Consider the following 26,501-nt stretch of genomic DNA (forward strand, 5'->3'; position numbering starts at 1 on the left):
AGCTGTGGGAGTCTGCCTCTGCTTCCATCAGCCATTGAATGAGGGTTCTGTTTCCCAGACTTTCTGGCCATGAATTGTAGGCTGATACTCCCCAGATCTATGTCTAAAATCCATATATGAGAGAGTACATGCCATGTTTCTCTTTTTGTGACTGGGTTACCTCACTCAGGATGGTTTCTTCTAGTGCCATCCATTTGCCTGCAAATTTCAGGATTCCATTGTTTTTTTCTGCTGAATAGTACTCCATTGTGTAAATGTACCACATTTTCTCTATCCACTCTTCAGTTGAAGGGCATCTAGGTTGCTTCCAGGTTCTGGCTATTACAAATAATGCTGCTATGAACATAGTGGAATAGACATCCTTGTTGTTTGAATTTGCATCTTTTGGGTATATGCCTAAGAGTGGAATTGCTGGGTCTTGTGGTAGGTTTATTCCCATTTTCCTGAGGAATCTTCATACTGATTTCCAAAGTGGCTGTACAAGCTGGCACTCTCACCAACAGTGGAGGAGTGTTCCCCTTTCTCTACATCCTCTCCAGCATAAACTGTCATTGGTGTTTTTGATTTTAGCCATTCTGACAGGAGTAAGATGGTATCTCAGAGTTGTTTTGATTTGCATTTCCCTGATGGCTAAGGATGTTGAGCACTTTCTTAAGTGTCTCTTGGCCATTTTAGCCTCCTCTATTGAGAATTCTCTATTTAGTTCTGTACCCCATTTTTTAATTGGATCCTTTGGTGTTTTGGAGACTTGCTTCTTGAGTTCTTTGTAAATTGGAGATCAGCCCTCTGTCAGATGTGGGGTTAGTGAATATCTTTTCCCATTCTGTGGGCTGCCTTACAGAAGCTTGTTGACTATGTCCTTTGCCTTACAGAAGCTTCTCAGTTTCAGGAGGTCCCATGTATTAATTATTGACCTCAGTGTCTGTGCTGCTGGAGTTATGTTCAGGAAGCAGTCTCCTGTACCAATTCATTCAAGAGTACCACCCACTTTCTCTTCTAAGAGATTCAGTGTGGCTGGATTTATGTTGAGGTCTTTGATCCATTTGGACTTAAGTTTTGGGCATGGTGATAAACATGGATCGATCCGCATTCTTCTACATGCCAGCCTCCAGTTATGCCAGCACCATTTGTTGAAGATGCTTTCTTTTTTCCATTGTATATTTTTAGCTTCTTTGTGGAGATGTTCATACATATATAGGTTAATATCAGGGTGTTCAGTTCGATTCCATTGGTCTACCTATCTATTTTTGTGAGGGCCAGCCTTCTTTTACTGTCTCAGTTAAATCTGTTCACGATCAGACCCGCGCATGTCAAGTGGTGCCGTGTTTCCCTATCTGCTAGAGCCATAGCTAATGTCTGTTACCGCCACCCTCTCTGCATTGCCTCCTACAGAGTGATGCATGATGAAGTCAGTGACACTGAAAACATAAGGAAAAACCTTGCCATCGAAAGGATGATAGTGGAGGGTTGTGACGTTTTGCTGGACACCAGCCAGACTTTCATCCGCCAAGGTAAGACCTGTTGATCAGACCCTTGATTTATGTGATCTGTGTGTCTGTCACGGTATCTGGCAGATGCAGGGACACGTTCTGGAGCAGGCCTAAGTGTTTGGTGCAGTTCATGCAGGACACCCCTGGAGCCTTGCCCGAGGCTGTGGTTGAGGTCCACCTCTGTGCTGTTTCTTTTCAGGGGCCATGAAAAACAGCCAATAATAGTAAAGCACAGGCGGGACAGTAAATCACACTCGGGCTGGACTCCCCTCCTCCGTGGACCGGACACTCTCTGCAGCTCCAAGGAGGACAGGTCGGTCTGGCCAACCTGAATGGCAGCGCCAAGTGGTCGTGCTACCCAGGCAAAGGCTTGGCAGAGACCAGCACTCCTCAAAGCTCTTGCACACAAGAGCGGTGACCGTGCCCAGAGGGAAAGTTGCTGTCTCCTGTTCCCTTTTCTCAATGGCACTTTGGAGTCAGTGCCACGTGATATAACTGAATTCATTCCATAACTCCAGTTACCAGGTGGAAAGGTCCCTCTCTGGCTTCCGAGACAGTGAAGCTATCCTGTGTGTGGCATGTGTAACACGGATAATAAATAGACCCCGACGCGGATGTTGGGGTTCAAGCTGAAGATCAGGGCAGCCAGCCATTAGCTCTCATCTCTAGCTCAGGCTTAAAGGGCTGATCCATGCATGAGCTCTTCTGAGACCTTCCTTCTGTCTTATAGACTTCCCTAGTGTTGGTTGAACTGTAATTCTCTTTTAGACTGATTCAGTCTTGTGTAGATCTGTGTGGCCTTGGACTCACAGAGATCCATCTGTTTCTTAATTCTGAGTCCTGGGATTAAAGGTGTGTACCACCACTGACTGATCTCTATAGCTTGAGGCTGACTCTGCTTTTCTGAATCCTCAGTCAAGCTTTAACAAATCACAAATAATATATCACTGCAGGCATATGCTTTGTCAGGGGCAACACCTGATTAGTTAAGCTTTTGAAGAGATGAAGGTGTGTTGCAAATGTTGAATAAGGACCAGCCTGATGATGTAATCCCTCCTCAGCTCCCACAAGAAATTAGTCTCATCCCAAGACATGTTCAATTGCTTCCATGTCCTGGGGGTGGGGGTGCTCCATGTGCTGGATCTGAGCCACCAGCAAGCTCTGCGGCATATCTTTATAGTTTTGGAATTGGTGTGTATTGAAACACAAACTTGGAACTTGATTAATCATTTATGCTGCTTTGGCCATGATGCACCAATATCATTTGAAGCTATTACTGTTTGCTTCCATAATATTCTGCTTAAAATATGTTTTACCTCATCAAATAAGGCATTATGCAGTCCACATTATTTTTTGCCTAGAATGATCAAAAAGATTAACACATGCCATTCTATTTTTCTGTTACTTATTTTCAAGGAGAGACACTGCACATATGCTAAATTTTGGAAGTTTGCCTTAGGAAATAGTTCTTTTCCCATTTTTGACACTGCATACTAAGGTGTGCCGTAGAATACAATGCTCACAAGACCAGGTCTTTCCAGTTCCTGTCCTACCCTTCTGTATGGCCGTGTCCCTATGGTGGCTGGCTTTCTGCCTCAAGGTGCACTGGCTGCCTGTGCCTTCACCTGTGTTATCACTACCTGGGAGTGGGAAAGACCCACTCTGCTTCTTTCGTGCCTACAAAAGGTCTACTTGACCTAGGAAGTCCAGGTCAGATATGAAGTCTTTTTGAAGTTTTCTCTTCTTCCCATCCACTTTGCCTCGAGTTACAGTGCATTGACTCTCCTCTCCATTTTTGAGGCCCTTTGCTCATGGAGCATGTCCTTTTGTGTGAAGATGTCTGTCTGCATGCCTCTCTCTCCCAGTAATTGCAAGCTCTGAAAGGCAACATCCCAGAATTCTTTTTGCCTCACCTTGTCTATTGAAGCTACTGGGAAAGGGGGCAGTGAATAGACAGGACAGTTTATTGATGGAAGTTGTAAGATATTTGTTTACTATCTTTCTTGTATTTAGAGTTCTCTAAAACAAAGTCTCCTAATTGGCCTGTACTTTATATCTAAGAATGGACAGAAAACTTTCACATACAATTTCTGGATGTACTTCTGATTGAACAGGGTTATTATCCACAGTACTCAATATATTTGTAAAACTTAGCCTCTTGTGAGTCTGATAAAAAAAACACCCACAAATAATGAAATGTTCTTGAGGGTCATTGAACAGGTGACATTTTGGGGTTACACTTTAAGAAGTATAAATCATATGCTGCTTCAGCCTTGAGGCCACAGCCATATATTATTTATTCTGCTATATGTTACATCTGAGGCAGGGTCCACCTAGATGGCCCAGATTGTCATTGTTATAGCAATGTCTGTGTGGTTAGTTACTTTATAGCAGTCTTGCTGATCTTGCTCTGTGTTTGATCTGGTTGCTCTATTTTGTTCCTAAACATCTGAACTTAATCTGAAATTAGAAAGTAATCAGTTATAATTAGGAAAGTTTACACTCTTTTTCTTTAATTTCTCCTATTAGCACCTTTACAAAATAGTCTTAACAGGCTTTAACATGCACAAAACACATTTTAAAAGTATTATTCATTAAACTTTCAGGGGTTTCATTTCCTACAAATTGACCACAATTTATTTTTAATGGTATTCTACTATTTTTATTAATCATTCCGATGAGTGATATAAGATCTATTTCAATATATGCGTGCTTGCATCTGTACATGGATATTTTTTAACTTTCTATGATTTCCAAGAGAGATAAATCTCCCTGAGCCTCAGTAAGGTCTCCTCAGAGTAAGAAAGGGCAGCACAGAGCATGGTGTCACTGCCGCCTCAGATACCTAGTTCAACAGCCTGAACATCACTGTTCGGATTTTCATTGCTGATTAGAATTTATAGCAGAGTCACTGGCTGGTCTTGGAGGCCATTCTGTGGGAATTAGTGATGGGAGAGTCAGAAGTCTTCTACAGGCTGTCTTCCACAGGCTGAGCTTAGTTGTTAGTTACCCAGTGACCAGGATGCTAAGGACAAAGCCACAGGAAGGACTCGTAAAGAGGGTGTGGTCATCTTTTCCCGAATACCAATCATTTTTCTAATTCACATTCACTAGCGAGGAATCTTTTCTGAAAGTCCCAAGGCTGTGTTTGAAATGTGTAAAACAAAAGATGGAATGTGAGAAAAACAACTTAAAACACAGTTTGAAGCATTTTATTTTATTAAATAGCTTATTTTATAAACTCTTTTAAAGTTGTCTTGAGATTTCTCGCTTTTAGTTTTAGTTGAATAGATTTCTATCCACATCTAATGCAGATTGTCTCCCTTTTGGTGACATATATAGTTTAATATATTAGTGTATGGTTGTCAAGGAAACTTTTTTAAACTTCAAAACAGAAATTCACAATAATTGCTAATAGATGTGCTAATCATACATTTTGTAGTTTCTGATTTAGAAAGTCGCCTAAATGGCTGGAACTCTTTGCCAATGATTGCATTGTCACAGAGTTTTCACTGACTTGGTTACAGCTTCTCTGGAAGTGGCTCAGTGACCCATTGGTTCACCAAGACTCTTACAGAGTGCTCCTTGCCACTCAGCTGCAACCAACCAGACTTCACAGCAGGACTACCCGGGGTGTCCCTCCCTTTGCTTTCAAGTTCTTAAATCCGCCAGTGTCTGACTATGCCCTGCACCAGTGTGTGAGTTTCTCCATTTGTCAAAAGCAGAGTGGGCTTAATTCCATTTCCTCAAGTCTCATGAGTTCCAACACTTGCTCGCAAGTTTCCTGAGCTTTCTCCCTTCCCCACACCTCCTCGACTCCTCAAGTTTAATTCTTTGCTACAGGAGCTGTCTGTCAGCTCGCTCCCACCCACCTGTCCTCCTTCAGCTGCTCTCCTCTTGTCCAATCCCTTTCCTTGGAGTCAAGCCTTCTCTCTGCCCTTTGTTCCCCACACCTACACCCTCCCCCAGGACTGGTTCCTTCCTATTCTTTAAGCCCCAAAGAGCTGCCTACTTTCTGCCTGTCAAGCATCCCACCTACTCACTCCCCTAAACAGATGATGTGAGGTCAAGGCATGGGAACTTGGATCCTGTGTATCTTACCAATTCTGCAAATGGGAAGATGCAATTTGGAGCATTCATAAGTTAATGTTAGTGTGGTGATTTTGTGACTCATGTGGTTTTATTGCCTTAGGTTTAAATTTCTTTGTGCAAGAAACTTTAGAATTTTTCTCACTATTCATTATGGAACTGATCTGTGCTCAATTAAATAAATACAGAAGACATGAAGAAAAAAATAAGGATGTTTCTCTGGGAGATGCTTCTGATAGTGTCTAAGGGTTGACTGTGTACTTTGTGGTTCCTGTGGGCTCATGAGAGCCTGTGTAGGGCTGTACAGCACAGTGGATTACACAGGTTGTTAATGACTCCAGTGATTTCAGAAGTCGGAACCAAGGTGTTTGCAAGAATCTTGGTACTTTGTGGTTGACATTTAATAGACTGGAGTTTTCTCTTAGGGACTGGGGAAGTTTCGACTAGCCCACACATGATTAGAGGGTTCCCAGACAGTGTGTAAATGTTGCAGAAGCCTGTGCATCACTCGTCATACTGAGTGAACCTCAGCTTTTCTCTGGGCATGGTTTACTTCCCATTTGGGCTTCACGATATATTTCAGTCACACTTTTTTGCATTTCTTTTCATTAGCATGTGTTAATTGTACAGAATGGGGTTCATTATATAGCTTATAATTTAAATACCGTTTGAAATAGCTTTTTTTAAAAAAATCTTAATTAGATATCATATAAATGTATGTATTTTTATAGGAGGCATGCAATTACATCATCTATTTTAAAAATGCAAAGCAAACTATTAACATGCTTTTTATTTTGTTTGCTCCAGGGGGGATAAATTCTACTCACATTGATCACACTATCATATTATTATCTATAATTACACAATTTATGAGTTTACTCAGTCAGATCATAAATGGCATCAGCATGTCAACACCTCGATTTTAAACTGCCTTCTTTCAAACTTAGCTTCCAGTTTATAGCTGAAGAATCAAGTCGAAATTGTTTCGCAACAGTGCTGGGCACAGCTTGTGCCTCCAAATGCAGCACGCTGTTTGCTTAACTAGAATAGAGGAGATTCATTTGTTCCAATGGCACGTCAAATACGTCCTCGGTGTTTTGGGAAACAGATCCTTGTGTGTATTGCCAAGGGCATGGCCCTCGCCAGATTTTAATTGCTATCTGTTCTTCACTCTTTTAATTGCCAGGCTCTCTTATTCAAGTACCTTCCGTCGAGAGGGGGAAACTCAGCAAAGTTCGTCTGGGCTCGCTGTCTTTGAAGAAGGAAGGCGAGAGGCAGTGTTTCCTGTTTACGAAACACTTTCTGATTTGTACCCGGAGTTCGGGAGGGAAGCTGCATCTGCTCAAGGTACAGGCTTTCCACATCTGTTTCATTTGTCTTCCCAGCACTGGGGAGCCGCAGAGGTTAATGTGATTCTGCCGTTCCCGTGCCTGCTGTTGTTGTGAAATGGACGGCTGCGATTGGGCAGGGAGAGGCCGTATGTGCCCACCGGCTCCGGCATTCATTTTGTCATTTGGATTCAAGGAATTAGAAATGTATTTTAAGTGTGCATCACCATAAGGAAGAATTATTAAAATCAAAATCTAGGCAAAATATATTCACTTGAAAACTCCTGGGTCATAGATGTCTTGTCCATTCACCACCGTGCACTCACAGGCGAAATATTTGGCAACTGCTCTTTTATCTGACTGTGTACCAGGAACCGTTGAACTACAGTCTGAAGCTTACTACCCACTCTTACTGATATCATTTTATTTGCACATAACCATGCCTGCCCATGGCTGCTTTCTCACTAAAATCACATAACTGAGTAGTCCAGATGTCACTCAAGGAACCCAAAATGTTTCCTATCTGACCTTTGTAGGAAAAGTTTGCCAACTTGTTATTTATTGATCTTCTGTTGTTACTTAAAAACCTTATTCTCCTGGCCAGCCAGATGGCTCAGCAGATAAAGGCTCCTATCACCAAGCCCTGTGATTTGAGTTCCGTTCCCGGGACTCACATGATAGAAAGAAGATGGAATAGCATTGTCTTCCCCCACACACACATGCACACACACACACACACACATATAATCAATAAGTAAACTATAAAACAAATGTAAAAATCTGATTCACACCCTGACAATGGCCTTCTATTTCCTATCCTAAAGCATTTCCTGGCTGTCCGATCACAGTGCCGGGCTGTGGTTACTCTCTGAAGTCACTTGCAGTGTCATCTAATCTCCCACAGATGGCTTTAATAAAATTTATTAACAATGGAGGCAAGAGTGAGAGAGTGGGAAGAATTCAATTAAAGTAAAATGGTTTTAATTTATTTGCTCTGTTTATTCTGTGAAACACTATTTATGATGCAGAATTGCCATCTCTGTGGCAGTCTGAATACTAAGTTTGCACAGCAGAACTTCCCGAACTGCACAAGACTGCCTGCCTCTTCATCACGCATCCATTTGCTTCCAGACAGGTGGAGTCCTCTCCCTCATAGAATGCACATTGATTGAAGAGCCCGATGCAAGTGACGATGACTGTAAGTGACATCTCTTGGGACAGTGGTAGAATAAAACAGTCAAGTTCTGTAGATCTTTGTCTTACGGAGCTAAGGAGGGCCGCCCATGGGTGGCAGAAGTGATTCCAGGGCAAAGTCTTTAAAAGCCACTTATCTGTTAGACCCGAGAGCCTTGTTAAACCATCTTTGAGAACTGACATTCTGCAGTGCTTGTTCATGATAGCAGACAAGGAAGAAAGGGGGTTTGAACTAAACCAGGATTTCTATACCTGATGGACATTAAAATAAGCATGAACCAGGGCAGTTACCTTCTGCCCTCATCTTCTCTACCAGCTCACATGCTAGGCCTTCCGTGTGCTCCAGAGGCACATTGCCCAAATGAGAGTCTGGACTTGAATGCACGTGGGTCCCGGTATGAAGGTTGGGTGGGAGCGGCTGCCGTTCGTGTCTCTTGCATTCATGTGTAATTGCTTGGTTTGCTTGTATTGAAGCCAAAGGCACTGGCCACATGTTTGGACATCTGGATTTTAAAATAGTAGTGGAGCCTCGGGATGCTGCCCCTTTCACTGTGGTCTTGTTAGCACCTTCGCGCCAGGAGAAAGCTGCATGGATGAGCGACATCAGTCAGGTAACCAAGCCGCTTTTCCCCTGATGTGTATAATTCTTCAGCGTAAACATCCAGTGAGGGTTTCTACAATAGCCACATGCCTCTAAGTTGCATTGTCCCTACTTTGATGGGCTGTTAGCGTTTTGCTGTTCTTTCTTTGTTAATGTTTACTTAAAATGAGGCATATGATCAGTGCCTTGCTCAACCATTATCAGAGAAACTTCCTCCTGCAGCAGATGGGGACAAATGTAGAGACCCACAGCCAGGCATTATGTGGAGAGTGAGAGGCCTTGGAACACTCAGCCCTTAATGGGATGTCTCCCTCAAATCCCCAGGACTCAGGGAACCCTATGAATGAAGAGCCAGAGAGAGAGAGGGGAAGGAGGTCACCAGAACAGAGCCTCCAAATCAACATGAGCAAGCCTCATATGACACTCGCATGGCCTGAACTGGTCTGCACCAGGTCCTTTGCATATATATTATGGCCTCAGGTTTAGTGTTTTTATGGGATTCCTAAGTGTGAGCACGTGTGGGTCTGTTTCTTGTGCCTTCTCTTGGGCTCTTTTCCTTCTGTTTTTTGTTTTGTTTAATTCTCATGATTTAGTTTTTGATCTACATCATTGCATTTTATTATTTAAAAATGTAATTGCATTGTGGTTCCCAAGCTTTCTGCACCAGCTGCAACTGTGGTGAACAGGGTTGAAATCGTCCTGTTAGTAATTTCCAGTGACTCCAATGTCTGTTTTCACTTGTCTATTTCTGAAATAGGAAAAGGATGAGCAATAGGAAAACAGCTATCAAGGGCTGTGGTGAAAATTTGCAAAGTAAAGAACCAGGGGAGGCAGCATGTTTAGGATGAAATCTGGAAATAGCTTCCTGAATTTTACAAAGAAAAAAATTAGGAAGCTGGGTGATTTGCTCTTTCTGCATCTGCAAGGCTCAAGCAGGAAAGTGATGCACTTATTTAGGCGATGACGTCACTTGGAAATATATCAAAATAGTTACAGCTGGACTTGATTCCTGCTCCACATGGATTTTGGCTCCACTTACCAATGTGGGGGGAAGGGCTTGTGTCTAAGGAGGATTACTGAGTGAAGTGTGGCAATTTGTACCTGGAATCTCAGCTCCACAGGAAGTGGAGGCAGGAGGATTGCTTGAACCTAAGAGTCCCAGACCAACCCAGGCAATTAAGCAAGAACTCATTTCTAAACTGATTAGTTAATTAATTGATAAAATCTTTAATTAACATTCAGCATTTACTTCCAAAGTTGTCATTTGAAGATTAGGGCAAATGGCAAAGGCATTCATCGTCGAGTTTGTTGCCTTCCTTTTTTCTGAAAAGTTCACAGCGATTTTCTCATAAGATGCAAATGGAGGCATACACTAAGGTCACAGTTCTTCAGATCCCTAAACTTTTGAGTGACTAAATACTGAGAGAGCAGTAGACAGTGCCTGACCATGAAATCCAGTTGTATTGGTTAAAACAGTTTTCTAGTCTCACTCTCATTCTGCCCTTACAATAGTATTTTTAAAGCAGAAATGAATACTGTTGCCTTCACTGTGCAGGTCAGAATGGGGTTTGGAAATCCACATTTGTCAGTTACTCAGCTGCATGGAGACGGTGCCCAAACCTCAGCCAGGACTTCTTGTTGGTACTAAACACACTGTGTGGGTTACTTGTCTATCCCTCAGACTGCTTTGTTGGTGGGTAAATAGTTAGAAGAGAAGCTGTGTCTTTCCTGGCTTCAAAATGGATGAAAATATGAGATCTTCCTTAATTTTTGAACAAAATTATAGTCCTACGATGGCTGATTAATACTTTTATTATCACTCCAACCTGCATTAATACTTCAGTAAACCTCTCTTATTTGTAAAGAATCTCTGAGCTTATTAAACTCTAGATCATTCTTTGATTATTCAAAGATTTTCTGAGGAACCACCATATGCAGCCAGGTGTTGTTCAGTATGGTATATGGTATTGACCGACTCTTAGGACAGAGGAGGAAGGAACTCCCGGAGTACACACAATTTGGTACTGTTGAGAATCCAAGAGGCAAATAGAGATGGGGAAGAGGAAGAACAGCCAGATGTTTTCCAAGTGCTTCAATCTTTTTATGATGTAACCGGAGCATGAGTTGATCATAGTCCCCTAACCTTCCCTATGGTGCCTAGTGGGCAGGTGGGAAGGACCCCTGGAGTTCATGAGGGATTCCATGCCTGGTCTTTTAAAGGATGGGACCCAAACTTTTGCCTGCTAGAAGCATCCAAGTGAGACCTTCTTTCTACATAGACCGTGGCTTGAAGCAGAAGTGTACAGCGTCCCCCTTAGTCCCTCCAGGTGCAATAGCGGGGATATGCCTTAGTACAAATGATACTGATTTTATCTGCAATTGAAGAGCATTAATAGAAAGTTATATCTCTTCAAGTGGCAGTGAATCAATGCATTAAATTACTGTCTTCAATGATGACTTGTCATCATGTGACCCCACAGTTTCATTCATGCAGTGTTACTTAGCCAAGTGCTATTCTAGCCCATTGTGTCATAAAGTAAGAAAAAGAGGAGAGGGCAACAAGACGTTCTCTGATATTGACTACATTGTTTGGTAAGAACACACACACACACACACACACACACACACACACACACACACACACACACACACACGGCGCAGTAAATGGAGATACCATGTAGACCTGTGATGAAGTGAAAATCATTCCAGAGGGAGGAAGACATCATTGCAAAGGCTCTAAAGTGAGAGAATGCTGTGTCTTAAGGAAAGCCATGAAAGCCAGTGTGACTGAGCTGGAGAAAATGGAAAATAGGTCACAGGTCCAGATCAGGGAATCAGTCTATGGCAGGGGTGGGGCTTTAGTTTGTACTTCAAGTCAGATGAAAGCTATTAAGGGATGTGAGCACATGGAGTTCACAATTTAATTTAGGCCTAGGAAGATCACTTCAGGTATTGTGGAGAGAGCAGATTAAGGTGGAGAGCCCACTGGCACAAGGGAGGTAAGTGAGACCACCCCTTTAGTCACCAGAAAGAGGTGTAGAAAACTCACACAGTCTAGCAGCAGTGGAGCTGGCCACAGGGGTTCTGCTCTGCATTCATCTTGAAAGAAAGGCCAGTGAGGTTTTATCATGGAGGAGAGAGAAATGTTGAGTCAGGGAAGGTGAAGGTTAATGGCCTAAGTGACTGCAAGAATGCAGTTGTCAACAACTGAGATGGGAAAGTCTGCAGGGGCAAGATTTTGGGGTGAACATGGGGTTAGTACTTAATCATTTGTACTGGCCCGCCTTTGGAGTTTTGACAGGATACGCCCTCAGCTGCAGCCACTAAGGGCCCTACCCATCTCCTATCCCTCTCTCTCTCTTTCTTTCTCTCCCTCTCTCTGTATGTTCCCCCCTCTTCCTCTGGCTCTCTTATCTCTCTCCTGCTGTCCCCAGAGGCTGGTCTCCCTCCCTTTTCCCCCTTTTATGATCCTTTTCCCTTAAAATAAAACCCTCTGAACTCTGTTACATGGTGTCTTTCTCTTGTGTACCACTTTTTTAAAAATTATGTTTGGGTATGTTGAGTCTGTGAAGGCCAATAGATAGGTAAGAGGAGTCCAAACAGTATGGCACATGGATGCTTGGGCTTTACAAGAGATACCCAAAGGGGAACCTACATCATTCAGGTGCTAGTTTATGCTGTGAGACTTTTAAAATCACTTGAGAGACTGTTGACTGATGTGAGAAGATAGCCCTGTGATGGAAAAGAAGCCAAAGGGAACAACAGAAAGGACCAAGGAGGAGTCCCAGAGATAGTAGAAGGATGGTCAAAGCTAAGGATGCATCCTGGGAGCCAACCAAAGAAAGCTTGTAAGGAGGAGGGAGGGGTCCTAGGTGAAGTTCTGCTGGAGCTGGCAAGGACCATGAGGGTTCTGAGGTGCCTTTTAATCTTGGGGTAGAGTTTCTGTCGATTGAGCTTGACCTACAGCCTTCATGTCCATTTCTCAACTTGATTCATGCTGTGCCTGAAGCATATTCATTTTATGGGAGAAATCATACACATGTGTGGAATTTGTCAGCATCACAAGTATAACTGAACATATTTATTATTTGCAGAAGGGCCAATCAAGAGCTTGAAAATGTCTTCTTTAATATTTATTGTGTGTGTGGAAAAACCTGGCCACAACGATGAACTAGAAATAGTCCCAACACACAGTACACCAAAGTGTTTTCTACATGTAGCCTATGTTAGCATTACTGAAGGAGTTTTGTTCAAATGCATCATTGAGAACCTAAGTCCCAGATAACATTGGAAATACCCTCAACTAAACAAGCTCTGTCGACCACTTCTTCCCAGTTACATTACATGGCCTCTGCCCTGAAGAATAAACTTTTTCTGCCTTTGAAGAATCTAAATCCACTAAAAAATTATTTTCCAGTTTGGCTTCAGTGAGAATTTATTATTATTATTATTGACTCATTTACTTCTTTCTATATTCCTAGAAATTCTTCACATCTGTTCTTTTAATAACTATGTGTACATATATGTAATACATATATATTCTATCACAGTTCCTTTTTATAGATTTTTCCAAATAATTGAGTATTTGTGCAATTTCACAGTCTTAGGACTAATACGTAATGTGGTGCTTACTTTGTAATGCAATCTCTCCCCATTTCCAGGTCCCTCGCTGATAACATTCCCCAAAAGAGTATAAGGTTGGCATAGAGGCCATGATGGTTTAAATGATTTCATTTTATGAATAATGTTTGGCCACATTTCCTTCAGGAAATATGAAAATCAGCTGCATCAGGGGATATAGGTAGAGTACCTGCCTCCTGTGGTTGGTATCTTGGGTTGAATCCTCAATATCACTACCACCACCTCCAAAAGTAAGCCGTTATTCTTCATGCTATCAATACAGTATCTAAGTCACTAAGTCCTGCCAAATGCCAGCATGGCATATCACCCACCACATATTCCAGATTAACGGAAAATTGGGTTTGCTTTCCAGTGGTTTTAATTCACATCTTTGTAATCACTCAAGAGATTAGCATCCCCTGCTATTTCTACTTCTTGCCTGTTTATAGAAGTTGAACATTAATTCACTGAAATTATCTTTATGTACAAGAGAAACTGACATTTCCTTTCAACTCAAATTTTGAATACAGTCTCTGTTATTTTTGCATCCTAGCTTTCTCTGGCAACAGCAGAAGCCACAGCGCTAGGCTCTTGTGTGGCACTAATCATGCATGTGTTTTATTTAAGACAGCCATGCAGTTCCCAAGAAGAGAGACGGTTCCACTTTCACAGAAGGAACGCTACAAAATCTAAGACTTTCAGCTTTGCCAGGTCTCTGTCCCCAAAGCTGTAATTTTAAGGAGGAACAATTACTTGAATGATTAATTACACCTTTAGTTACACCAGTAGAGCCATAATTAACTGTTGGCGCCTTCAACAAAACATGCAAATAGCTAATGGTCTCAACCAATAATTCTTCCCTCTTTCATCTATTTATAGGGAAGGACTTGAGGCAAAGATTTGACCATTTCTTTCAGTGAATCACACTTATTGGTGCTTGTCTCTCTCGCATGCATAATGGTACATTTAACAGATTTTGAAGTAATTATGAAAATTAGCTCAAATGAAGAATTAAAATTCTCCAAACTTCTAGGCTTGGGCAGAAATTCTACATTTTGTGTCAAAGTTTAGATCTCTGAGTAATTTGTAGAGTACTGGTCATGCTTTCCTTCTTAAAATAGCTACCCTGAAATCAGTTTTGGACTTTAACATTAAATTGGTGAATTCAAAGAAAAGTGGAATCAAATACTTCTTCCTACTACTTGTAAGCATTGAGAATCCAAAACAGTATGATGACGCAGTACGCCACTACAGAGCAGCAACCCGTGGACAGAACCTGGAAACCCCAAAGCAGAAATGATGAACACTCCTCTAAACCAGCTGTGCCACATATCCTGTGTGTGTGTGTGTGCGCACGCGCGTGCGCACGTGCAGGTCTTCTCACATAGACATGAGTCAAGGGCTGATGTCTCAATGGGTAAAGGCACTTTTAAGCCTAGTGACCTGAGTTTAATGCAAGAGACCCACACAGTGAAAGGAGAGAACTGACTCCTACAAGTTGTCCTCTGACCTCCCTCCACATTTGTGTTGGCATTCTCTGTCTGTCTGTCTGTCTGTCTGTCTGTCTGTCTGTCTCTCTCTCTCTCTCTCACACACACACACACACACACACCACGTATCTAAGACATTTTAAGTGAGCTAAACTATAGGGGACCATTTTTTATTATCCTATTAATTCCAAGGTTTATTGTAACTCACACAAATTCAGTATGATGTTAAAGCTACCTGACACCTTGCTTATTTTTTGTGCATTTCTTCTAAACTATAAAATTTTACTCATTTTCCTCAGGCACAGTTATTTCTCCCCAACACCTAAGATTTGTGCTTCATAATGATGAATTCCATTTTCCTTCAGCATCTGTGGGATTGATTAACTCTAAGTTCCATGGGATTCCAACATCTAGGGATGTTCAAGTACCTTGTATAAAATGGACTATCTGCACACAACCTGCACAATGCATCCTTTGAACCATCTCTAGAACACTGACAACACCTGAACCAACACTTAGAGCAACACTGTCAGCTACACATACTGTTTAAGGAATAACGACAAAGAAAAAGCTTCCTGTATAGAAATGAAATTTTCCTCCAGTGTTCCTCATCCACAGTTTACTGAAGCATGGATGTTGAATCCAGAGATACAAAGGATATATTGTTTACACCACACCTTCCAGTTATATACATACTTACATGTGCAAATTCTATCATGGCTTAGCTTTTGTCTAAAATGGTACATCCCTTCTATGTTGCATTATTCAAAACCCTAAATAGAAGTGAGGTAAAAGTTGAAATCTGGCTGAGATAGAGCTGGTAAAAACCACTCCCCTGTTATGACAAGATCCATCCATCATTTATTTATCTGTCAAATCTGTCTACCTGTCATCTACCTATCATTTATTTATATATTTATTCCTCCATTTGTCTGTCCCATAGATGATTTGATATTATATAGCATTTGTCAAAGACATTTTGCATAAGTGAAATGCTACTGCTTATTATACGCACTTTTGAGCTATAGTTCCAACTACCTGTATATTTTTATTTTTGGAAACTTAAATGAAAGTGAAAGTTTCTTTTCATTCCTGTTGAAAATAGCTTTAATGTTCCACACAGTGAACCAGAAAGATTTATAAGTGAAACCTTGACCTTGGATGAGATGTCTAAGAATTGTCACATAAATTTCTCTTTTTGGATATAAACACTCATCTTAAGTTGCAACCCTGTAGTAGTAGTTTCTCATCAGGACTGCCAGCCCACAAATGATGACAGAGATTTATTATTAATTATGGAAGTTTGGCCTTTGCTTAGGCTTGTCTCAACTAGCTCTTGTAACTTAAATTAACCTGTTTATATGTTATACTCTATGTTCTATCACATGATATTACCTCTCTTCTATCTTGCACTCCCTGCTTCCTCTCCATGTCCCCTGGGATCTCGCTGGCATAATCTGCATACCCAGATTCCTTCTCCTCTTTCCCGCTCTCCCCAGAAATCCCTCCTGTCTCTCCTGCCTAGCTATTGGTCATTCAGCTCCTTATTAAACCAATCAGAAGGCACCTTAGGCAGAGACATATCTTCATAGTGTACACAAATACTCTGCAACACAGCCCTGGCAATGTGGAAAACTAGATTGATTTAGGACTAGCTATGGAAAAGAAACATTTAACACATAGATTCAGTAATGTAAACAAATGTAACACAGGTGACATATACAGGTGAGAAGAGAAATTTCTAATCACAAGAAACAAAAGATCTGAAAACTTGTCATCCGAAGATTTAGAAACTGGAGAATGGCTGTAGATGGAGGTTAGCGCCTGTCCCCAGGAGAATTAACACTATTAGGGTGCAAGAGAAACCCTTAGGCCTATGTAAATAATCAGAATTCCTATTCAAAGTCTGGACACTGGAAGTCATTTCTTCTGTGAGACAAGAAGCTAACATTTTCACCCTTTGGCAGAGATCGACATAGGCATTTGTCCTCCTGAGGGGGTTCTGACAAAACTATCTCTGGCTTACAGAATTAGAATTTAATGGCACAAAAAACCCAAGCTGAGAAATTATTATTATTGATTGCCCAAATCACCAGAGGGTTCTGGAAGCAAGTCCATATCTATCCTCTTTGTAGCACTTGGTTTGTGACATGAGCTAAATTTAAAAAATGCAAACATGGTGGGTAAGCATCTCTTGTGGGTAAAGGGAAGCAGACACAGGGATGCTTTGAATGAACTCCACTTAATAGTGCCATCATCAGTACTGTTAACTAAAATAGTTAAAAAGCAGGTAGGAAGGACACCAGAGGAAGGAACTCAACACTGTGTTAAGATGACAATGACTGCATTGCCAAGGAACCAAATAGATAATCTTTTTCACGATATATTTGTTCTTATTTTATGGGCATTGGTGATTTGCCTGCATGTGTGGCTGTGAGAGGTGTCAGATCCCCTGGAACTGGAGTTACTGATAGTTGTGAGCTGACATGTGAGTGCTGGGGATTGAGCCTGGGTTCTCTGAAAGTGTTTCAACCACTGAGCTATCTCTCTTCTTCACTGCCTCCCCCCCACCCCCTCACCCCCCCATCCCCACCCCTACTACAATGATAACCTTAAGTGGAAACTACAAACCTTAAAATGACAAGTCTTTGGAAATGCGTTAAAGACAGTAGATTGATCACAGCTGATGAGAAGATCAGGTGCTGGTAAACTGGAAAATCTGGGGAGGCTTAGAAAGACTAGAGTAAAAGGAGGGAGATGCAATTCTCAAAGACAGCACATGTAGAGATTGTTATAAAAATGAAGGGTAGGAGTCATCAAATTAAAGAAACATGCCAAATCCCAAGTTTCTTATACTCTAGACAATGAGCAAAACTGAAGAAGAATGAATACAAAAAGAAAAATCTTAAAATTAATTTGATAGCAAAAAATAGAATGGCAAAGACATTTTCACAGGGGAAAATGTGAAATTTAGTCATTGTATTTTTGTTATAGCAGAAAATGGGAACCTCTTAAGTATATAAATATGTCTGTTTAGACAGTAGGTTACATAGCCATTAAAATGAATCAATGGACAATACAGATAAACTGAAATAAATCTGAAAGTGATGTTGGATGAAAAATGCAAACATTTATGTGATTTACAAAAAATACAGATATTATGTTGCAATGTACAAATACACTCAACACTCAAGTATAGCTAGTATGAAAAAGGAGATAACAAAAAGCGAGTGTCTTGCTAGGTGTTTTGTTTTGCTTTGTTTTGTGTTGTCAACTTGATATAAGCTAGTGGTGCCTCAGTTGAGAAATGTCTCCATACAGATTGCCTGAAGCCAGTCTGCAGGCCATCTTATTGATTAATAGTTGACATGACAGGGTGATGACCCCCCTGGGCAGGTAGTTCTGAGTTGTATAGGAAAGAATGCCGAGCAAGCCATGAGGCAAAAGCCAGTAAGCAGCTCTCTTCTATGGCTTCTGCATCAGCTCCTGCCTCCAAGTTCCCGCCTTGAGTTCCTGTTCTGACTTCCTTTGATGAGGAAATGTGATAAGGAACTACAATCAAAATAAACCCTTTCCTCCCCAACTAGCTTTTGTTGATGTTGTTTTATCACAGTGGTGGGAACCCTGACTAAGACAGAGACAGTACCATTTGCTTAGCACAGGGCCTACTTCTGAGTGGGAGGAGCCTAAAGAAATGGAAGAATAAAGGGATTTTGCTGTGTTAATGGTGTTTTGCATCCCTAAATGAAAAAGAATGACCTACACAAATACTCAAATATGTTTGCAACAGTTAACTCTGGGTATCTGGCATATAAATGCCTTGTTCTTTTCTGAATAGTTGAAATACATAATAGATAAAAATAAAAATATGGGGCTGGAGAGACAGCTCAAAATTAAGAACACCTGTTGCTCTTGCAGAGGACCAGGATTTGATTCCCACTACTTACACAGTTCTAGGGGATCAGGTACCCTCTTCCAGTCTCTGTAGGCACCAGGCAGACATGGAGTCCACCTCTGAATATGTACACAAAGCACTTATACACATATATAAAAATAAAAAATCTTCAAAAAATTAAATAAAGATAGAAATGCCAAGACGAGAAAGATCTGTATTCTCTTTTTTGCTTACGTCTCTTAATTTCCAAAGTATGAATTCTACTGTTGTGAAGGGAGAGTTGAGAAAAGAAGGAAGAACCTTGTGTTCTACTTCTACGGTGAGTGGTAACTCAACTAAACAGTTAAAAACTCATACCTTTTTGTGGTAGTTTTTGGACATTATTTCCATTTATCTCCTTTATAGAATTACATGTTTCTTATTTCAGCCAAAGAAGTATCCCAATGTATATCTATCAGCAATGAAAAAGAAAGAAACCCTTGCTGCTTCACTGATTTTTTTTTTCTGACACAGGGTTTCTGTGTAACAAACAGCCCTAGCTGTCATGGAACTAGTTCTGTAGATCAGGCTGGCCTTGAACTCACAGACATATGCTTGCCTCTGCCTCCCAAGTGCTGGGATTAAAGGTGTGAGCCACCTCCCAGCTAGCTTCACAGATTTTGTAGCATCCTGTGCGGTTCCAGGTCAAGAGTCTTTCCTTGCACCCTTTCTGTTTTAGTCTGCAAAGCCTTCCCGGGTCCCCAGGAGCTCACTATGCCTGGATCAGTGGCACAGTAAATGAAGATGGGTCGGGGCAGTGCCTGTTCCTTATGCTGGGATGGAAAAGAATTCTATGTTGGCTCCTTGGAGTGGTCTCATTTTATACTTTTGTCATGGTGACTACACAACACAGCTGCTTTGGTTTCTATAGAAACAGATCTGTTTCCTAGGAGCTGCGAGGACTGGTCTTAAGATTCCTTTCCTATTGGTTCCTTATTTCAAGAAGGGAGAGGAAAACTTTTCTTATGGTCTTCAGGAAAAGGGGGAGCAGAGTCAGCCTGTAGGATTCTAAGATGCCCTGATTTCTCCTACAGCTTCCGTGGAGTGCAGGAATGCTCCTCCCTCTTGTGTTCTCTGACTTGGTCCTGCACATGCCAGATGCCCTTTGAGCTCCTCTCCAAAGGTGTATTCGCTGGCTGTCCAGACCAAGGACTCACCCAACCCCTGTGTTCTGTATTGATTGGGGCTATAAATCCCCAAGAAACAAAGTTAAATCTGTTTGTCACGCCTATCTTGGAGGAGGTGCAGCTGTTTCTTTGTAACACGCATGTGTGTGACTTCCACTGTCTCTTTTCCCTGCTCCTTTTTGACTGGGTCCCACTTGAGCAGGATGTTTGCCTCTGTGGGACTGTGGGGAACTCTAGGCTGGCTGTGTGTGATGCTAGCAGGCTGTGACCTCAACTCTGTTCTTGCTTGTTCAGTCATGATGAGGTCTGTTGTCTACGTAATCATGCTATTTCTTTAGAATATTTAAAGAGCATGAGGGAACATTGTTCATTGTTACACAGGTCACTATCTCTTCACTCTCCCACTTTCTGTGTTGACTACTCAAGCGGCATCCTCATTGTATGTCAGGGACACCGGGAGAAGAAGGAAGTTGTAAGAGTAGATGGAAAAGTCTTTGGGAGGAAAACTCCATCCTTCCTCTCCTTGATTATTTGCAGTTCTTACTGTAAAGCCCTTTCCTGATTACCCCATGCCCCAACACACAGCTTGCTAAGATAATAAACACACTCTCCCCATTTTCTATTGAGAAAGTGGTCTTGAAACAGCGCTGTGATGACGCTAATTGTCAACTTGACAGATATTAGAATCTCTTGGCCATTGGGCCTCTGCTCATGACTGTGTGATGAAGGAAGACTCATTGTAATCATGAGCAGGACAGTTCCCTGGGCAGAGGACCCCAGACTGCATGCAACAGAGGGAGGAAGTGAGCTGAGCACTGGCTCACATTCACCCACTGTCTGTCCCTTGACTATGGATGCAGTGGGACCAACAGCTTCAAGCTCTTGTGGTCTTGACTTCCCTGCCCATTATGGACTGTGAGTCAGGACAAGCCCTACTCCACAGAGTTGCTTTTACAAGACTATTCTAACTCTTAGCCCAGTAGCTATCTCATAATAAGTATTTAAGGTGTGCAGTTGTAAAGCACCCATTTTGTAAAGACCCCAGGATTTATATTGAATGTAACTTCTTGGTGTTCTCAACAATTCAAGAGAAAGACTGGTTTGGGTCAAACTCCATTTTAACCAAAGGACGCTGACTATACATCATCGCCATCATCATCACCATCACCATCACTATCATCATCCTCATCATCATCACTATTGGAACAGAAAATTCTCTTTTATTTTATTCAATCTTATTTTACATGCCAATCCCCCAGTTCCCTCTCCCTCACCTCCTCCCATGCCCCCACCATCCCCCCATCCCAACCTCCATCCACTCCCCAGTGAGGGTGAGGTCTCCCATGGGGGATCATCAAAGTCTGTTATATCATTTGGGCAGGACCTAGTCCCTCCATTGTGTATCTAGCCTAAGAGAGTATCCCTCCATAGGGAGTGGGCTCCCAAAGAGATAAATACTGGTTCTTTTGCCAGTGGTCCCATAGACTGCTCAAGCCCTCCAACTGACACCCACATTCAGGGGGCCTGATTTGGTCTTGTGCTGGTTCCCCAGCTATCAGTCTGGAGTCTATGAGCTCCCACTCGCTCAGGTCAGCTGTTTATGTGGGTTTCCCCAGCATGGTCTTCATGCATTGCTCATCACTCCTCCCTCTCTGCAAAGGGATTCCAGGATTTCAGCTCCATGCTTAGCTGTGAATCTCTGCTTCTGCTTCCATCAGCTACTGGATGAAGGCTCTATAATGGCATTTAAGGTAGTCATCAATCTCATTATAGAGTAAGGGCATTTAAGGTAGCCTCTTAGTTGGACTCATCCTTGTGGATTCCTGGAGAGTTCTCTAATGGTAGGTTTCTTGTTAAGCCCATAATGGCTCCCTTTCTTTCCATGCTCTCCTTCTCTGTTCTTCCCCCAACTCGATCTTCCTGAACTCTCATGTTCACCTCCCTCCTCCCCTTCTCTAACTTATATTTTAGTAAGGGCATATTTGACCATTACCATAGATTTTTCTTGTTTTTATGCTTTACCTAATCATCTTTTCTTATATTTTTCCTCAGAGTATCTCACTTTCCTTTTCATTCCCACAATCCATCTCCTGGGAAACATGAATCATTTCATTTATCAGCTCAGAATGTTGTTCTAATGAGCTCGTAGAGCTCTGTTTCCTTGTTCCCTTTACAGTGGATATATCAATGAGTGTTTTAGATGGCCCAATATAAAGGAACTGCTCGAAGTCCTCAGTGGCTACCCATCTTCCTTCAAGATAAAAGTTAACTCAACATTCTCTTTCCCATTGCCTGACTCCAGTTGATCCTACCATTCCCTTACTCATCTTCATTATTTACTGTGCAGTGGGGTTACCAGAACACCATCAGGCCCTGAGAACTCTCCTGCAAAGGCCATGTCATCTTGGCAGCTTGGCTCACTGGAGGACACGCCCCCAAAACTGAGCATATAAAGTGCTGCTGGTTCAGGACTAGGGGGACAATGTTTTCACTTTGCAATGACCTAAGACTTAATGTGAATGTGTAGCAGCCTTCAGTTTCTGAGAGTCTTAGGTCTGTGCTTGGAATCAGCTCAGCTGTAGAAGCTGTCTCTAGGCCATATTCTTTGGAGTCCAGCATGGGGTTGCTCACTTGGACTTCAAGGTATTTCTAAAAACAGTTTGGTTATACTTGTTACTTTAAAGGTGTTGGGAGAGCATTGTATTTAGTATTTTCTTTATGACAACCTACAATACATTTTCCCTCTTATCTTGAACTAGGTCTCATTGGAATTCTGGCAAACTGTGAACTGTGTGTCTTCTAGTATGTTCATCTTTGAGTTGGTTCCCCATACCCCAGTTATTTTGAGGGTTATTTATAGCAAATGTTTAGACATGCAGTTGTGTGGTGGCTTGATATTTGGCATTAGCTCACTGTTTTCTGCCTTTTATTCAAATCTGCTTTGATCTAGCCTATCTTGACTTGTGTCCTGAATTTTTAGCATCAACATTGTAGGAGTTAGGTGGAGCCTAAATTCACCTATAAACACATGTAAGTAAATCAATAGCTAAGAAACTAAGTATTTGTGTGAAGAAACAAAGTTATTTCCTAATGTTGTAATTTTTCCCTCTATTTTTATTTAAATTAGAAACAAGTTTGATTCACAGGTCAATCCCGGCTCCCTCACCCGCCCCACCCACCCACCAACTCCCTACCCCATCCCCCTCCACTACCCAGGGAGGGTAAGGCCCTCTATGGGGAATCTTCAAAGTCTGTCATATCATCCTAGGCAGGGCCTAGGCCCTCCACTAAGAGTCCAGGCTGAGAGAGCATCCATCCATGTGGTGGGCTCCTAAAGTCCCTTTGTACGCCAGGGCTAAATACTGATCTAAGACCCATGGCCCCATAGATTGCCAAGGCCTCCTCACTGACACCCACATTCAGGAAGTCTGGATCAGTCCCATGCTGGCCTCTCAGTCACTAGTCTGGGGTCCAAGGTCTCCCTCTTGTTCAGGTCAGCTGCCTCTGTGGGTTTCACCAGCCAAGTCTTGACTCCTTTGCTTATCACTCCTCCCTCTCTGCAACTGGTTTCTAGGAGTTCAGTTCAGTGTTTAGCTATGGGTGTCTGCCTCTGCTTTCATCAGCCACTGGATGAAGGCTCTAGGATGGCATACAAGGTGGTCATCAATCTCAATGTTGGGCATTTAAAGTAGCCTGACCACATTGCTTAGATTGCCAGTTGGTGTCATCCTTGTAGATTTCTGGAAATCTCACTAGTGCCAGATCTCTCCTCAACTATAATGACTCCCTCTACTGTGTTATCTCTCATCCTGCTCTCCTCTATTCTTCCCCGACTCAACCTTCCTGCTCCCCCATATCCTCCTCTCCTCTCCTCTTCTCCTCCTCACTTTTCCCCAGCTCCCTCTCCCCTCCCACATGCTTCCAGTCCGCTCAGAAGATCCTGTCCCATTCCTCTCCTCTGGGGTACCATGCATATCTCTCTTAGGGTCCTCCCTGTTTCCCAGACTCTCTGGCAGTGGGATTGTAGGATAGCAATCTCCTGCTCTATGTCTCAAATCCATATATGAGTGAGTACATACCATGTTTGTCTTTTTGTGACTGGGTTACCTCACTCTAGATGGTTTCTTCTAATGCCATCCATTTGCCTTTGAATTTCAAGGTTCCATTGTAGCCAGGCGTTGGTGGCAGACACCTTTAATCCTAGCACTGACTAGTACTCCATTGTGTAAATGTACCACATTTTCTCTATCCACTCTTCAGTTGAGGGGCATCTAGGTTGCTTCCAGGTTCTGGCTATTACAAATAATGCTGCTATGAACATAGTGGAACAGACATCCTTGTTTGAATTTGCATCTTTTGGGTATATGCCTAAGAGTGGAATTGCTGGGTCTTGTGGTAGGTTTATTCCCATTTTCCTGAGGAATCTTCATACTGATTTCCAAAGTGGCTGTACAAGTTGGCACTCCCACCAGCAGTGGAGGAGTGCTCTCCTTTCTCCACATCCTTTCCAGCATAAACTGTTTTTGATTTTAGCCATTCTGACAGGAGTAAGATGGTATCTCAGAGTTGTTTTGATTTGCATTTCCCAGATGGCTAAGGATGTTGAGCACTTTCTTAAGTGTCTGTCAGCCATTTTAGACTCCTCTATTGAGAATTCTCTATTTATTTCTGTACCCCATTTTTAATTGGATTATTTGTTGTTTTGGAGACTTTCTTATTGAGTTCTTTGTAAATTTTAGAGATCAGCCCTCTGTCAGATGTGGGGTTGGTGCATATCTTTTCCCATTCTGTGGGCTGCCTTTTTGTCTTGTTGACTGTGTCCTTTGCCTTACAAAAGCTTCTCAGTTTTAGGAGGTCCCATTTATTAATTGTCAATCTCAGTGTCTGTGCTACTGGTGTTATGTTCAGGAAGCAGTCTCCTGTACCAATTAGTTCAAGGGTACTTCCCACTTTCTTTTCTAAGAGGTTTAGTGTGGCTGGATTTAAGTTGAGGTCCTTGATCCATTTGGACTTAAGTTTTGTGCAAGGTGATAGACATGGATCTATCTGCAGTCTTCTACATGCCAGCATCCTGTTATGCCAGCACCATTTGTTGAAGATGCTTTCTTTTTTCCATTGTATTGTTTTAGCTTCTTTGTCAACACTCAGGTGTTTATAAGTGTGTGGGTTAATTTCAGGGTTTTCAATTCGATTCCATAGGTCTACTTGTCTGTTTTTGTGCCAATACCAAGCTCCAATGTTATAGTTTAAGAAAATGCATAAAGGAAAACTTCATTTTCCTGGGCTTAGAGCCTTTCTTCCTGGTAGCTTAAATAATAACATAAGATTTGAGGGAAGCAAGATTTGAAAGAAAAACAAATATGACTTATTTGACTTGACTTATAGACCAAGTTGACCAAACCATTAATGATCTAATCTCTTACACACACTGTCATTCTTTTATTTCAACACTGAGTATCAGGTTAGGCTTTAAAATTAAGGCCTGTGTGATGTCATGTTATAATAACATAATAACATTCTCTGCACCATTTAATTACAGTCATTAGCTCTGTGTTGTATCATTGTGACTAGAAGCAAGTTTTTATTTTAATATTTGTGTACTTATTTTTATTGATTTTATCCAAAAGGTATATTTATTTAACCCAAAGTAATTGTAGAAGATTTTAAATCAATAAGGCACGCATATGCAAAAATTGGGGAATTAACCAAAATTTCTTAGTTCTCTTAGAAAAGAGAAAAAGTTGTTGCAGAGTGTTAAGTGTGCCAGCAATACAAGAAATTACACTCTGCCCCCTCACCAACTCTACATGGTGCCAACAGAAACTGCTAGACAAACTAGCAAAATGTGGGGATTTACTGGCAAAAAGACACCTGAGATGTAGGCACAGAGCTTGCTAGTAAGAGATAATTTCCAACCAAGTGCCATTTACAATCTGACTACTCCATAGTGCCCCTGGTGGTAGAAAATGACTATAGCTGGGATCAAAGGTACAAAATGGATTAGTGTTTTGATTGACACAGAATTGCGACATAGTATACTGTGGTAAGAATTGTAAGAAGCAGGTGCTGAAGAGCTGGGGGGGGGGTGTTTGCCTGCTATATGCAAGGCCCCGTGTTTGATTCCTCGGTTCCATAAATCTAATAAGAAGGAAACACATTCTGGGAAAATATATCCCTTATAACTACCCATCAGTATTTTGTCATGCATTTGGCTGATACAATTTGATTATATCAATATTATTGAATTAACTCTTTCATTAACTAATTCAATTGAATTAAAAATTCCTAGTATGGATTGAGTTTAATGTGTAGAATCTATCTGCTCTCTCTCTCTCTCTCTCTCTCTCTCTCTCTCTCTCTCTCTCTCTACTCTCTGTGTGTGTGTGTGTGTGTGTGTGTGTGTGTGTGCGTGCATATGACATAAACAGATGATGGGGTAACTATGACCTGCATGAATCTTTATGTGAGTTTTAATTGCCTTTTTCCCCCACAGTGTGTGGACAATATACGATGTAATGGTTTAATGACTATAGTCTTCGAAGAGAATTCCAAAGTTACTGTGCCACATATGATTAAGTAAGTCTTGCAACCCTCTTCCTTCCATTTTAATGAAGATCAGATTGGCAGA

General features: G+C 41.7%; 1 protein-coding gene across 5 annotated transcripts in view; it reads left to right on the plus strand.

Moving 5' to 3' along the window:
• Positions 1-26,501, plus strand: part of Rasgrf2 (Ras protein specific guanine nucleotide releasing factor 2) — a 207,761-nt gene that overhangs the window by 85,131 nt on the left and 96,129 nt on the right. For all 5 annotated transcript variants that reach the window (XR_005869851.1, XM_040728917.1, XM_040728916.1 and 2 more), the window contains exons 9-13: positions 1,393-1,511; positions 6,766-6,926; positions 8,039-8,105; positions 8,576-8,712; positions 26,367-26,449. Coding sequence is in view for 4 of the 5 variants with exons in the window: in XM_040728917.1 (XP_040584851.1) it covers positions 1,393-1,511; positions 6,766-6,926; positions 8,039-8,105; positions 8,576-8,712; positions 26,367-26,449 (567 nt within the window). In the remaining variant the exon portion in view is untranslated. The remainder of the gene's footprint in view (positions 1-1,392; positions 1,512-6,765; positions 6,927-8,038; positions 8,106-8,575; positions 8,713-26,366; positions 26,450-26,501) is intronic.

Source organism: Mesocricetus auratus, unplaced genomic scaffold (assembly GCF_017639785.1).
Source record: "Mesocricetus auratus isolate SY011 unplaced genomic scaffold, BCM_Maur_2.0 Super-Scaffold_100020, whole genome shotgun sequence".
NCBI classification, from domain to species: Eukaryota; Metazoa; Chordata; class Mammalia; order Rodentia; family Cricetidae; genus Mesocricetus; species Mesocricetus auratus.